This window comes from Procambarus clarkii, chromosome 36, assembly GCF_040958095.1.
Source record: "Procambarus clarkii isolate CNS0578487 chromosome 36, FALCON_Pclarkii_2.0, whole genome shotgun sequence".
NCBI classification, from domain to species: Eukaryota; Metazoa; Arthropoda; class Malacostraca; order Decapoda; family Cambaridae; genus Procambarus; species Procambarus clarkii.
Genome location: NC_091185.1, coordinates 7,955,484 through 7,969,465, shown reverse-complemented (window position 1 = coordinate 7,969,465; position 13,982 = coordinate 7,955,484). Strand labels below are relative to the sequence as shown.

The 13,982-nt window shown below is 49.5% G+C and overlaps 1 protein-coding gene across 3 annotated transcripts in view; it reads left to right on the top strand.

Annotated features, from left to right (window-relative positions):
- LOC123756087 (diacylglycerol kinase epsilon) overlaps positions 1-13,982 on the top strand; it is a 150,645-nt gene that overhangs the window by 87,651 nt on the left and 49,012 nt on the right. For all 3 annotated transcript variants that reach the window (XM_045739074.2, XM_045739075.2, XM_045739073.2), the window contains one exon: positions 10,858-11,078. In XM_045739074.2, the coding sequence (XP_045595030.2) occupies positions 10,858-11,078 (221 nt within the window). The remainder of the gene's footprint in view (positions 1-10,857; positions 11,079-13,982) is intronic.

Below are 13,982 nucleotides of genomic sequence, written 5' to 3'. Positions count from 1 at the left end.
CATATGTTGTGTCGTTCCCGCATGCTTGAGTAGCGGGAGCTCAATATGTTGTTGCCAGAGTACTTAGCATCTTGATGCATTTGAGCATCTTAATGGGTGCTTGTACACCCCTGTGCTTCCTCGTGATTTGTTCGTGTGCTTCAGTTGCACGTCCAGATCCCTTCCCTTTCGGCTGCTTTGGGTGTGGAGGATTTTCGCGCTCGTGGACATTTGGTCATGGTCCTTTGCTTCTTTTCCCTTCTCGAGCTGTCCTCTGACTGCTTGTGGAGGATGTGGAGGCATTGCCTCCACATCCTGAGTCTGGCTGCCAGCTCAATAGGCCAGGATGCCCCTTTTTGGAGGCGGGGGGGGGGGGGTTGGGGGTTGGCGTGTGGTGTGATGACGTGTTGCTTGTTAGTTTGTTTTCCTTGGGAGTTTCTAGCTTCTGTTCGGTCTCATATTGCAATCTTTCTACCAGGAAGGGTCTTTTCTAGGGGAAGTTCTGTCAGCTCCCTGGAGCTATCCAGGCTGATAGGCAACTACAGTGGTACCACGGATTACGAACATCCCTGTTTACGAGTTTTTCGGATTATGAGCAGGATTTGCTCGGAAAATTTACATCATTAAATACGAGCATTGCCTCGGAATATGTGGGTGTTGATATGCATACAGTCCGACCTAGTGCCTATAAATATAAAATATATATATATATTTATATATATACAGTGGAACCTCTATTAACGAGTGGCTCTATTAACGAGTTTTTCCAGTAACGAGCAAGCCACTCGCAGCAAATTTGTCTCTATTGACGAGCTCGCCTCTATTAACGAGTGAAACCACATGGCGCTTCCTAGCGTCTCGCGGGTTCTCGCAAATTCTCGGACGCCTCTGACGCCAGTGTTGTTGTTGTATCTCACACGACAAGCATCCCTCTGGATTTATTTGAGCTTTTCTTTGGGTTTTTAGTGGTTTTGCGACTACAATTTGTAACACACGATGTCTCCAAAGAAGCTGCTTGCTAAAGATAGTGTTTTCAAGAGGAAGAAAGACACAATTATTATGGATTTCAAGAAGGAAATTATAGCAAAGCATGAGTGTGGTGTCTGTGTGATTGATCTCACAAGTAAGTATGGCAGGTCCTCATCAACAATTTACACCATTAGTAAGGGAATGAGGAGGTAAGGGAGGATGCTGCCTCTTCCACTGAGATCAGGGAAGTGTTTGGAATGTTTGAAAAGGTGAATGCATTCTTGGAAAAGCTGCCCTGATAAAGCAGTGACAACCCAGTGTGTGAAAATGTTTAATTAATTTATCACTTTGTGATAACACTTTATGAAAGTGTTATCACTTTTGCAGGTATATGTCGCTTGAACGTAACACACTTTTTTTATCTTGAATGCACCCAAACACCGCGCTCAAGCATCATTTGAGCAAATATTTCTATAAAATCCAATACTTATCCGATCGACTTGGGGATTGTATACATGTTTGCCATGAAATTTCCGTTTTCTTTAATAACCACATTGCCTATTTGAGAAAACGGCATTGTATTGTATCTTCGTGGTAAGACTATTATATTGTTGACACAACGAGTGTAATCAACGTAGTTTTTTATTTGGTGCTGGTCTAACGCATCCTTGTGTGACATTTGAAATGAAATTTGGGTGAAATTCCCAAGAAGAGAGAGTCCGCCTGACACAGGTGGATTCTCCTTCCACACCATAACCCCTCTCATCCTTCCCACCTCCCCATCGTCTCCCTCAAGCCAGCAACTACTCTTCATAAGGTAAAGTAAATATTAAAACACTACAACAAAACATTTATATTTACATGTGCAATATTATATTTACATAAAAAAAAGTCATACAAGTATGGATGTTTTTGGGAGTGGAACGGATTAAATTTATTTCCTTTATTTTAAATGGGGAAATTTGTTTCCAAAGACGAGTTTTCCAGGTAACGAGCTCGGTGCCAGAACGGATTGAACGTGTGGCAAAAAAGGGGCGTTGGCAGAGCCTTTGCCAGATGAGGTCTACTCCGCCCGAGCTGTCAGACGGCAGTTGCCACAAATATATTATTACCTAATTATTTCAATGTCTCTGATAGATTTTTTCTTAGTTTTTTTGCAGTAATATTATTCCTACAGTGAATTGTGGTATATTTATATTATAAAATGTGTGAACCATCGCTGTACTCAAAATTATGGTGTGCATATTAGTGATTCAATTATTATGTTCATAAAACAATAAACAAATAGTTTTGCTGTTGTTACACTATATACACAGGTTATATATAAGTATTTGCATGTTTTGTACACCATAACGAACTACTAAGTTGGTCTTGTGAGTCAAAAAGCAACGAGGAGTGACCGCCAACAGCGAGCCACTCACTGCCACTCCCTCCCTCAACACCACCTCACTCACCCTCATTCACCTCCTACAATACTCTTTCTGTATTTATTCACTATACACAGACGTTATATATACGTATTTACATGTTTTGTTCACCATAACTGTACATGTAAGCTTGTATGGTGAGTCAAGGCCACAAAGACGTAGCTACTCACACAGCTGATCGGCAGCCGCCCTCAAGGCCAGACGCACTAATATTTGTCCTTCAACAATACTGTTTGTGGTGTTATTACGCTATATACACATATTATATATAAGTATCTACCTGTTTTATTCACCATACCTGAACAAATAAGCTGGTATGGTGCCCAAAGACTATTGTGGTCACCAGTAAACAACATGATAAGTCGTGCAGACGACGCCACCGCCCCTCACCAAAATGGCGGCTCCCAACCTACTCCTCTTGCTGTTTATACCCTATATACACACGTTATATATAAGTATCTACATTTGTGTTCACCATATCGAACCACTAAGCTGGTATGGTGAGTGCAGTCAATAAATGGTGGCCACACACAGTCAGAAGACGACGCCACAACCCTCCCTCGCACAGCCTTACGCCTCCCTCCATGGAGCACAGCGCTAAATATCACCACAATCCTGCTATTATCAGAATCCTGGTCAGTTTTATCACAGTCAGGGGGCTTCAGTAATATTATCACTGCTACATAATAGCAGTATCATATATATTATGGTATTTGTAGGCGATGCTGTGGTCACAAGCTGAACAGCGGTGCTGTGAGCTCGTGCTGCGTGCGCCAGCCTTGGTGGCTTGCTCAATACTGACGCTGTAACACCCAAGAATGTTGGCCTGGATTTTTTTTCTAGGTGGCATCTGGCAACTATCGGTCGTGGCTGTACTATAGCTGCCCCTATCCCAGGCGGGGAGTTTAAATTATAGCGCTAGACACGAAATCATATATAAATGATGTGCGCGGTTTCGGTTTTGTCACTGATATCATTTATATATGATATGCGCGGTTTGAGGGTTAAAAATACATTTTATACAGAATACTACTCATATTTTCATACACAAAACAATCAGGTATAAGTATAAACCATAAATAAAATAAGTGAACATTTAACTGCACTTTATCTTTACCGAGGACTCTTGTTGGCGCATGGGGGACAGTGAGGAGGAAGGGAGGAGCGGAGTTGGTGTATGGGGAGAGTGAGGAGGGAGGGAGGGAGGAGCGGAGTTGGTTTTTGGGGAGAGTGAGGAGGGAGGGAGGGAGGAGCGGTGTTGGTGTATGGGGAGAGTGAGGAGGGAGGGAGGGAGGAGCAGTGGTGGTGTATGGGGAGAGTGAGGAGGGAGGGAGGGAGGAGCAGTGTTGGTGTATGGGGAGAGTGAGGAGGGAGGGAGGGAGGAGCAGTGTTGGTGTATGGGGAGAGTGAGGAAGGGAGGGAGGGAGGGAGGAGCGGTGTTGTTGTTGGGAGAGTGAGGAGGGAGGGAGGGAGGAGCGGAGTTGGTGTATGGGGAGAGTGAGGAGGGAGGGAGGGAGGGAGGAGCGGTGTTGGTGTATGGGGAGAGTGAGGAGGGAGGGAGGGATGAGCAGTGGTGGTGTATGGGGAGAGTGAGGAGGGAGGGAGGGAGGAGCAGTGTTGGTGTATGGGGAGAGTGAGGAGGGAGGGAGGGAGGAGCAGTGGTGGTGTATGGGGAGAGTGAGGAGGGAGGGAGGGAGGAGCAGTGTTGGTGTATGGGGAGAGTGAGGAAGGGAGGGAGGGAGGGAGGAGCGGTGTTGTTGTTGGGAGAGTGAGGAGGGAGGGAGGGAGGAGCGGAGTTGGTGTATGGGGAGAGTGAGGAGGGAGGGAGGGAGGGAGGAGTGGTGTTGGTGTATGGGGAGAGTGAGGAGGGTGGGAGGGAGGGAGGAGCGGTGTTGGTGTATGGGGAGAGTGAGGAAGGAGGGAGGGAGGGAGGAGCGGTGTTGGTGTATGGGGAGAGTGAGGAGGGAGGGAGGGAGGAGCAGTGGTGGTGTATGGGGAGAGTGAGGAGGGAGGGAGGGAGGAGCAGTGTTGGTGTATGGGGAGAGTGAGGAGGGAGGAAGGAGCGGAGTTGGTGTATGGGGAGAGTGAGGAAGGAGGGAGGGAGGGAGGAGCGATGTTGGTGTATGGGGAGAGTGAGGAGGGAGGGAGGGAGGAGCGGAGTTGGTGTATGGGGAGAGTGAGGAGGGAGGGAGGGAGGAGCGGAGTTGGTGTATGGGGAGAGTGAGGAGGGAGGGAGGAGCGGTGTTGGTGTATGGGGAGAGTGAGGAGGGAGGGAGGGAGGGAGGAGCGAAGTTGGTGTATGGGGAGAGTGAGGAGGGAGGGAGGGAGGAGCAGTGTTGGTGTATGGGGAGAGTGAGGAAGGAGGGAGGGAGGAGCGGTGTTGGTGTATGGGGAGAGTGAGGAAGGGGTGGGGAGGAGGTGAGACCATCCCCTGCTCGCCTTAAAGCACATTCATATCTACATCACTGGTTGTAGATTTTCTTTTCACACATTTCACTGTCTCTGTTATGTGGCAGCCAGTCTCTTAGTCACAACATGCCAGTCAAGCATTCAGTCAAGACCAGTCACAGGCAGTCATAACTAAAGGCAGTCAAGCATTCACTATTGTAGTAGCAATTGGTTAGACATTTACGGTCAATCACGCATTCACAGTCAATCAACATTCATAGTCAATCAGGCATTCACAGTCAATCAACCCTTCACAGTCAATCAGCCATTCACAGTCACAACCAGTCAGTAAAAAATAAGAGTTTAATGACAGGCGCTAAGGGAGTCTGCCTCAGCTGGTAGCAAAGAAGTCCACTGTATTAATAAAACAAAAACAGATGAATATCGTTCATATGGCTGGGATGGATACAGCTGGGAAGGTACGGTGGGGGGGATGAGGGGGTGGAGGTAGCGGGATGGGGGGGATGGAGGTAGTGGGGAGGGTGCGGGATGGGGGGGATGGAGGTAGTGGGGAGGGTGCGGGATGGGGGGGATGGAGGTAGTGGGGAGGGTGCGGGATGGGGGGGATGGAGGTAGTGGGGAGGTAGCGGGGGAGGGGGGATGGAGGTAGTGGGGAGGGTGCGGGATGGGGGGGATGGAGGTAGTGGGGAGGGTGCGGGATGGGGGGGATGGAGGTAGTGGGGAGGTAGCGGGGGAGGGGGGATGGAGGTAGTGGGGAGGGTGCGGGATGGGGGGGATGGAGGTAGTGGGGAGGGTGCGGGATGGGGGGATGGAGGTAGTGGGGAGGTAGCGGGGGAGGGGGGATGGAGGTAGTGGGGAGGGTGCGGGATGGGGGGGATGGAGGTAGTGGGGAGGGTGCGGGATGGGGGGGATGGAGGTAGTGGGGAGGGTGCGGGATGGGGGGGATGGAGGTAGTGGGGAGGGTGCGGGATGGGGGGGATGGAGGTAGTGGGGAGGGTGCGGGATGGGGGGGATGGAGGTAGTGGGGAGGTAGCGGGGGAGGGGGGATGGAGGTAGTGGGGAGGGTGCGGGATGGGGGGGATGGAGGTAGTGGGGAGGGTGCGGGATGGGGGGGATGGAGGTAGTGGGGAGGGTGCGGGATGGGGGGATGGAGGTAGTGGGGAGGTAGCGGGGGAGGGGGGATGGAGGTAGTGGGGAGGGTGCAGGATGGGGAGGATGGAGGTAGTGGGGAGGGTGCGGGATGGGGGGGATAGAGGTAGTGGGGAGGTAGCGGGGGAGGGGGGATGGAGGTAGTGGGGAGGGTGCGGGATGGGGGGGATGGAGGTAGTGGGGAGGGTGCGGGATGGGGGGATGGAGGTAGTGGGGAGGTAGCGGGGGAGGGGGGATGGAGGTAGTGGGGAGGGTGCGGGATTGGGGGGATGGAGGTAGTGGGGAGGGTGCGGGATGGGGGGGATGGAGGTAGTGGGGAGGTAGCGGGGGAGGGGGGATGGAGGTAGTGGGGAGGGTGACCAGCTCCTGTCACCTGCCAATCCACTGCTGCCAGCCTATCCACCCACTTTGCCACCCACCCTTCCACTATCCATCCATCCATCCAATCCCTCTCCACCATCCATCCAGTCCCCCTCCACCATCCCTCCATCCAGTCCCCTCACCATCCATCCACCCAGTCCCCTCACCATCCATCCATCCAGTCCCCTCACCATCCATCCATCCAGTCCCCTCACCATCCATCCATCCAATCCCCTCACCATCCATCCAGTCCCCTCACCATCCATCCATCCATCCAGTCCCCTCACCATCCATCCATCCATCCAGTCCCCTCACCATCCATCCATCCATCCAGTCCCCTCACCATCCATCCATCCATCCAGTCCCCTCACCATCCAGCCATCCATCCAGTCCCCTCACCATCCAGCCAGCCATCCAGTCCCCTCACCATCCATCCATCCAGTCCCCTCACCATCCATCCACCCACCCAATCCCCTCACCATCCATCCATCCAGTCCTCTCATCATCCATCCATCCATCCAGTCCCCTCACCATCCATCCATCCAGTACTCTCATCATCCATCCATCCAGTCCCCTCACCTTCCATAAATCCAGTCCTCTCACCATCCATCCATCCAGTCCTCTCACCATCCATCCATCCAGTCCCCTCACCTTCCATCCATCCAGTCCCCTCACCTTCCATCCATCCAGTCCCCTCACCATCCATCCATCCAGTCCTCTCACCATCCATCTATCCAGTCCCCTCACCTTCCATCCATCCAGTCCCCTCACCATCCACCCAGTCCCCTCACCGTTCATCATGTTGTATTCCCAAATACATTATTCAAGCGGGCAAACAACAAGTACCGAGTCAAATTTTTCAGAGAAATTGACCACGAGTACAGAAAATTACGAGAATTGTGACTTACGAGAACTGTGGTTCCACTGTATATGTAGACTAGAAGTGGTACACGGCAATGCTTGGGATCATTTTTTGCTCTCCCTACTGTCGGGGTTTACCACCATAAGAGGGGCGAGTAACAGTATACCCAAGGTCACTCACCGTAGCCCTGCGGGTCTTCACTCTATCCTCGCGGCGCCACTGTACGCCAGGAGGGTATCCCAGTCAATCCCAACCGGCCTCTGATCGAGAAAGAGTGGGAACACAACTTGTTCTCTTAACTATTGTGTGCCCGCCCCGACACAGGGCTCTACTACTAACCACAAGGTCGCCAACTGGTGTTTCCCGTGTCCAGTAATACGTCAGTGGTTTTGTTGGATTGTGGTAACAGTGGCAAGAACACACTCAATAGATCTGATATCAGGCAGGTATTTATTTCTATCACTCTATTTCCTTTCAGGTATTATATAGCCACAAGAAATATGGAGGGGATGATATAAACACCAAGGTATTTTGTATTTTACTTAAAACTCAAGACATCACAAGAATATATCAATAAGCAAACAACTGTTTCATGCGGAAGTCGCTCGTTCTCGCAAATAATCATGAACTCGCCAAGCTGGCAATGCTCCCCCTCACGTCAATGTCAAAATCAGCTGGGCGACTCCCACCGCGCGAATGTTCGTTTATTTGTTTGGCTGGCGTGAGGCGCCTGTTTCTTTAAATTTGCATGAGTCACTATATTTGTCATCAACACAATACTTCTATAATGGCAAATAGAACGCGCTGAATCACCACACTGATCTCAAGTTCAATAACTCATTCCTACGGCACTTAACGTGATATTTCACTGTACTAGAGTAATGCACTGTACTTAATAATAATTACAATGAATGCACTTAACCACGGTACTGTTCTTAGATTCAGTAATTCCTCTCGTAGGCAATAACACAATTAATCACTGCACACATGAATGACTATTCAATACACAAGCATAGACTTATATGACAATGTCAGACCACGGAGGAAAAATGAAACAGGAATTTCCTTAAGTACTTTCGTATATTAATACATCTTCAGAAGGAGATGTATTACTCCTTCTGAAGATGTATTAATATACAAAAGTACTTAAGGAAATTCCTGTTTCATTTTTCCTCCGTGGTCTGACATTGTCACATTTTTAATCACGTGTTTATTTTCGTGATATAGACACATAGACTTATATATATATATATATGGATGAATCATAGATATCAATAATGGTAATAACATAGTTACTGGGCACATAGCCTAACTCCAAATACTGGTATATTTATATATATATACTCTCTCAATAACTGATCATATTAAAGTCTCATGAAAGCCATTATCAACACACTAAATTCATCAATTACTCCGGGTGCCTGCACACACCAATAATAGTAATAATTTCCGTGAGTACTCTATATAGCCCCACTCTGCACACTGGTGCCTTACTGTGACATGGGTGAGCCTTGCTCACGACATACAAAATACTCTGGCTAAATGATGTAGCTGACTAAAGGGGAATTGGGAGGGAAACTAGAATCACCTACTTCCACCTATCCTCCGGTGAGAGTTGAGTTGTAGCTCCTGGTCCAGGCTCCTGCCTCGTGTAGGGAACGCCCCCACACACACCCTGTCGTGTCCTCCAGGAACTCAATCAACGTCCCACCATAAACGCGTCGTCTCCGTGCCTTTCCACTGCAGGTCCGTGCTCCTCCACAACTTCTTGTAGGGTTGGAGTCGATCTCCCGGCCGTCAACTTCTCCTCCCAAATACGGCTGCCTGCCTACGTCTCGGCTGCAGTCGTTCGGATTCCCGATTAGTGTCTTCTTTCACTGCTTCCCAGTGGATTGGCCCAGCCGCTACGTCGTCACTGTGAAGCTATCAGACGTCCCAGACGATACTGCTTAGACTTCACCTACACAGCACCCGACCCTGGAGCACTTGATGCTCAATATTTCGTCAATTCCCTCTTCGGTCCACACATGGAATGAAGGAAGACCTCTCAGCGTACGTGCAGACTACGGGTGACGCGTAAGATCCACGGGAGTGGCGTATTACTGTCAAATTGACAGGATCAATCTTCACACATCCGACCACCTTGACGTGTCATGTCAGACTGATTCCCTCCGGAGGATTGGCCCAGCAACTACGTCATCACTGTGAAGCTATCAGCCGTCGCATACGTCGCTGCCTAGACTCCACTCTTGCACAACACCTGTTCCTGGAGCACTTGTTGCTCAATATTCTGTCAATTCCTTCTCTGGTCCAACACATGAACGAAGGAAGACCCCACAGGTGATGGCAGACCACGGGTGATGCGTAAATCCTCCGGAGACAGGGTAAACTCTCCAACTGACAGGACCCCCCAGCGCACGTCCGACCTCCTTGACGTGCTGTCTTAGACTGATGGCGCCGCCGTGGCGCTCTGACCGGACCCCCCTTCCTTCGTGATGTCATATTCGCCATGGGAGGTTTTCATTGGCTCCCTGTGCCACATCACTGTCGGCGACCAATCTGGTGCCACTGACGTCACACAGTTTTGGCGGCAAAACAGAGTAGCCAGCGCCATATTGGCTTCCTAAAGGGCCTAAACCACAGGCCAAAATACTCTTCTTTTACAAATTTCTCGGCAAGGCGAGAACACTACACTCTCCCACATATATCAAACTGATGCCTGCGACGTAGAGAATGCTCGGGTAAAGTGGACATAACTCTTACAGCAGGCGTGGGAGAAATATAAGGGGGGGGAACACCGTCACACTCATTTCCCCCTCTTTCCCTGTCTTCTCTGCCCCCTCTTTCCCCCTCTTCTCTGCCCCCTCTTTCTCCCTCTTTCCCCTCTTCTCTTCCTCCTCTTTCCCCTCTTCTCTTCCCCCTCTTTCTCCCTCTTCTCTGGCCCCCTCTTTCCCCATTCTCCCTTTTTTCCCTCCCTTCTTCTCTGCCCCCCCTCTTTCCCGATTCTCCCTTTGTTTCCTCCCCACTTGCCCCCTCTTCCTCATTCCCTTTCTCCCTTTCTCACTGCACCCTTTCCTCTGCCGTCTTTGTTCCCTTCTTCCTCCCCCTTTCCCTCTTTGGCCTCCAACTTTGAACAGAGAGATTTACATTTAGTTTTGAATTCACGTTCATTACTTTCGGGTAAAGAAATCTAGGGACAGGCTAGTCACATTTCACCAATTTTGTGGAAGGAGAGCTTTACTGGGGTAATGGACTTTACCTCCTCTTAATAAGACCAATAGGACTGACCTCAACTAGCCGCCTATGTCCATTCCTTGCCCGAGACCATTTACCCTGCAAAGTTGAGTGAGGTTAGCTTTGAGCATTTGGCTTCCAACTTTGGACAGACGAACAAACAAACAATTTACTCTTATAAATGGTTGGTGGGAGGGTATTGGGTAAATAATGAGAGGTAGGAGGGTAATAAGTAAATACTGTAATGGGAGTAGGATGGCATTGAATAAATAATAGGTAGTGGGAGAGTATTGAGTAAATGATGGAAGGTGGTAGGTACAATGGTATTGAGTAAAAATGGAATATAAGAGAGTGTTAACTAGATAATGGAAAGTAGGAGGATAATAAGTAAGGGGGAAGTGAAAATATACAGTACTGAAATATCTATATCTTTGTGATGGTTGGTAAAATATTAAATTATCTTTACAGGGAACAGAAAGTCGGGCAGTAATGAGGCAGACAGTGTTTTGTCATCTTTTAGAAATTTCCTGAATCCTGCGCAAGTAAAAGATTTAGCAGATCATCCTCCTGAGGAAGCTTTGGAATGGTGTCGTCTGCTTCCTTCTGATGTCCAGTGTAGGGTAGTTGTTGCAGGTGGAGATGGAACTGTGGGATGGATTTTTAATGCAATTCACAAGATGAAATTAATGGTAAGAATAAGTGTGCTATGCTTTATATAGCTAAACTACCATGCTGAGCAGCCTTAAAATATGACATTCCCCTGTACACCCAGACTAAATTCTCTGCAAAAAATATTTTCTCTTCATATATTGTTAAAATGCAGTCTCTGATAACGGGAAACTAAAAAAATTGTATGTAACATACAATTGCCAGTGATGGAGTTGAGTAGTTGAGCGATGGAGTTCTTGGGGTCACTTGACCCCACCTCCCTGTTGGGTAGCAGTTGCCACAAATATAATTTTTCATAATTATTTTTTGGGCGGAGCCCTTTCGGCTCCCCGGAGCTATTCAGCCTGATACGTATATCATTAGACTTTGGCATCAGCCGATGTGGGTGGAGTTCTAGGCCTACCGGGGGCCACGACCCAGAACCTGTTCCCCCTTAGAGAGGCACAAGGAGCAATGGCCTATAGAAATGCCCATGGGATTTGGAGCATTCTATGTCTGCCATCGACCAGGTCAGGCACCCAGAAAGGTAAGTTCCTCAAAACAAACCAATATTCTGGTTAAAACGACTAAAATAGACAAAAGAGTGGACAGAACTCCCCAAATGGAAACGAGCAAACGAGCATGACGTCACACGAGCCGCGCCACATGTCTACGCAGCTCCCACCTCCCTGGAAGAGGGAAGGGGGAGGCCCAGACCTCTCGCACCAGCTATCCACACCCCCAGTTCGAGGCTGGATGTCAAAACATGTGAGAAACCGCCAACCGGGAGTAGGGAAGGGGTTGCCGGGGAGCCTCCGGGTCTCACCCAGAAAATGGCGTTTCATTATGTTCAACGCTGGTTTTCTTATGGGGGAGCCCCTTCGGCTCCCCAGAGCTACATCACAAAAGACAAAAACAAGAGGGACTTACCCGGGAGGCTGTTGGCACTTGCTCCTCAACCCGAAGTCGAGACAACAGGCTGTAACCACCGACTCAAAGCGACACATGCCCGACTAGGCCCAGGAACATTTACAAGGTAGCATGCAGCCAGGACCCTGTTCGACTGCCAAAACCCCCATGCCTGAATGTCAGCCCAAGACATGTTACCAAAGAGGGCAGCAAGCACAGCAAACTTACAAACGTCATGGGCATCAAGATAGACTGCAGGCTGGCTGGACCGAATAATGCTGTGGATGACCTAAGAGATTCGATCCCTGGAACAGGGAAGAAGGGAAATCGGATCAACCCAAAGCGTGTCTCCGGTCACGAAGGCTGTGGCATGCAAATATCGGTAGAGAGCCGCAACCGGACACAACACATGATGTACGCCCAGCCTGACCAACCAAACATCAACAACCCTCCGTAACGCAGCAGTCACACTCTTCGCCAGAAAAGAAGGAGACGGCTGCAGACGAACAAACGTATCACCTTGACCAAAAGAGCAGAAACCCCTGCGCCGGAGGAGAGCATGAAGCTCCTCAGCCCAACCCCCAGAGGCTAATGCCAACAATAAAAGAGCTTTGGATAAACAATCCTGAACCGAAGGGTCCACAAAAAACTGGGGAGAAGATAGATAAGAGGGACTCGATCCAAAGACCAGGATGGCTCAAGCAGCGCATGAGCAGGCCAGAGGTGAAGCAACTCACGAGACAGCTTGCAAAACGGACCAGAAGCAACGTCAATGCCGAACACAAGCTGCAGTGGCTCCGCAAGCATTGCATGATATGAGGCGACAGTATTCAGCATTAGATGATGGTTCTGAAACAACCACGAGAGAAGTGACAACAACCTTAACAGAAAGCGAAGTTCAACCTTTCAAGTTCAAACTTAACTCTCTGGGTGCCTGGCTCGGTCAATGGCAGACATTGAATGCTCCAAATCACATGTCACTTCTATAGGCCATTGCTCTTCATGCCTCTCTGAAGGAGCCAGGTTCTGTCTTGTGGTCCCTGGTAAGCCTAGAACTCCATTCACACTGACTGATGCCAAAGTCTAATAATTTTCTTCTGTCTTGTGGTCCCTGGTAAGCCTAGAACTCCATTCACACTGACTGATGCCAAAGTCTAATAATATTCTTCTGTCTTGTGGTCCCTGGTAAGCCTAGAACTCCATTCACACTGACTGATGCCAAAGTCTAATAATATTCATATCAGCCTGGATAGCTCTGGGGAGCCTCTGGGTCTCAACCAGAAAATGGCATTTCATTTTACATTCAACCCTGTTTTTCTGTGGGGAGCCCCTATGACTCCCTGGATCTTATCGGGCTAATGTATGTTATATTAGACCGGGACAGTAGCTAAGGAGTTCAGACCTACCAGGGACCAGCGCCAGAACCTGGCCCCTTCAGAGAGGTTTCAGGGAGCAATGGCCCTGGAAAACCCCCTTGTGGTTGGGGTTTTCCTGATCTGCCATTGACTGGGGTTAGGCACCCAGAAAGGTAGGCATAACAAAACAAACCCCACATGGTAAAAAACTAAAACAAAAAACTGAACAGAGAGGTAGAAACTCCCTACAATCCCAAGGAAACAAGCAAACATCACACTTTACTGTCGCGCTGATCGTCTGCGCAGCCTTCCCCGCCCCGAGAGGGGAAGGTTATCTTGAGATGATTTCGGGGCTTTAGTGTCCCCGCAGCCCGGTCCTCGACCAGGCCTCCACCCCCAGGAAGCAGCCCGTGACAGCTGACTAACACCCAGGTACCTATTTTACTGCAAGGTAACAGGGGCATAGGGTGAAAGAAACTCTGCCCATTGTTTCTCGCCGGCGCCCGGGATCGAACCCAGGACCACAGGATCACAAGTCCAGCATGCTGTCCGCTCGGCCGACCAGCTCCCAGGGGGAGGGGGGAGCCCCGGACCTCACCGCGCCGGCTGCCTAGCATCAGTTCGTAAGCTAATGTCAACTGGGATAGGTGCTTCTCTGGCCTCAGTTTCCTAGGCGATGTT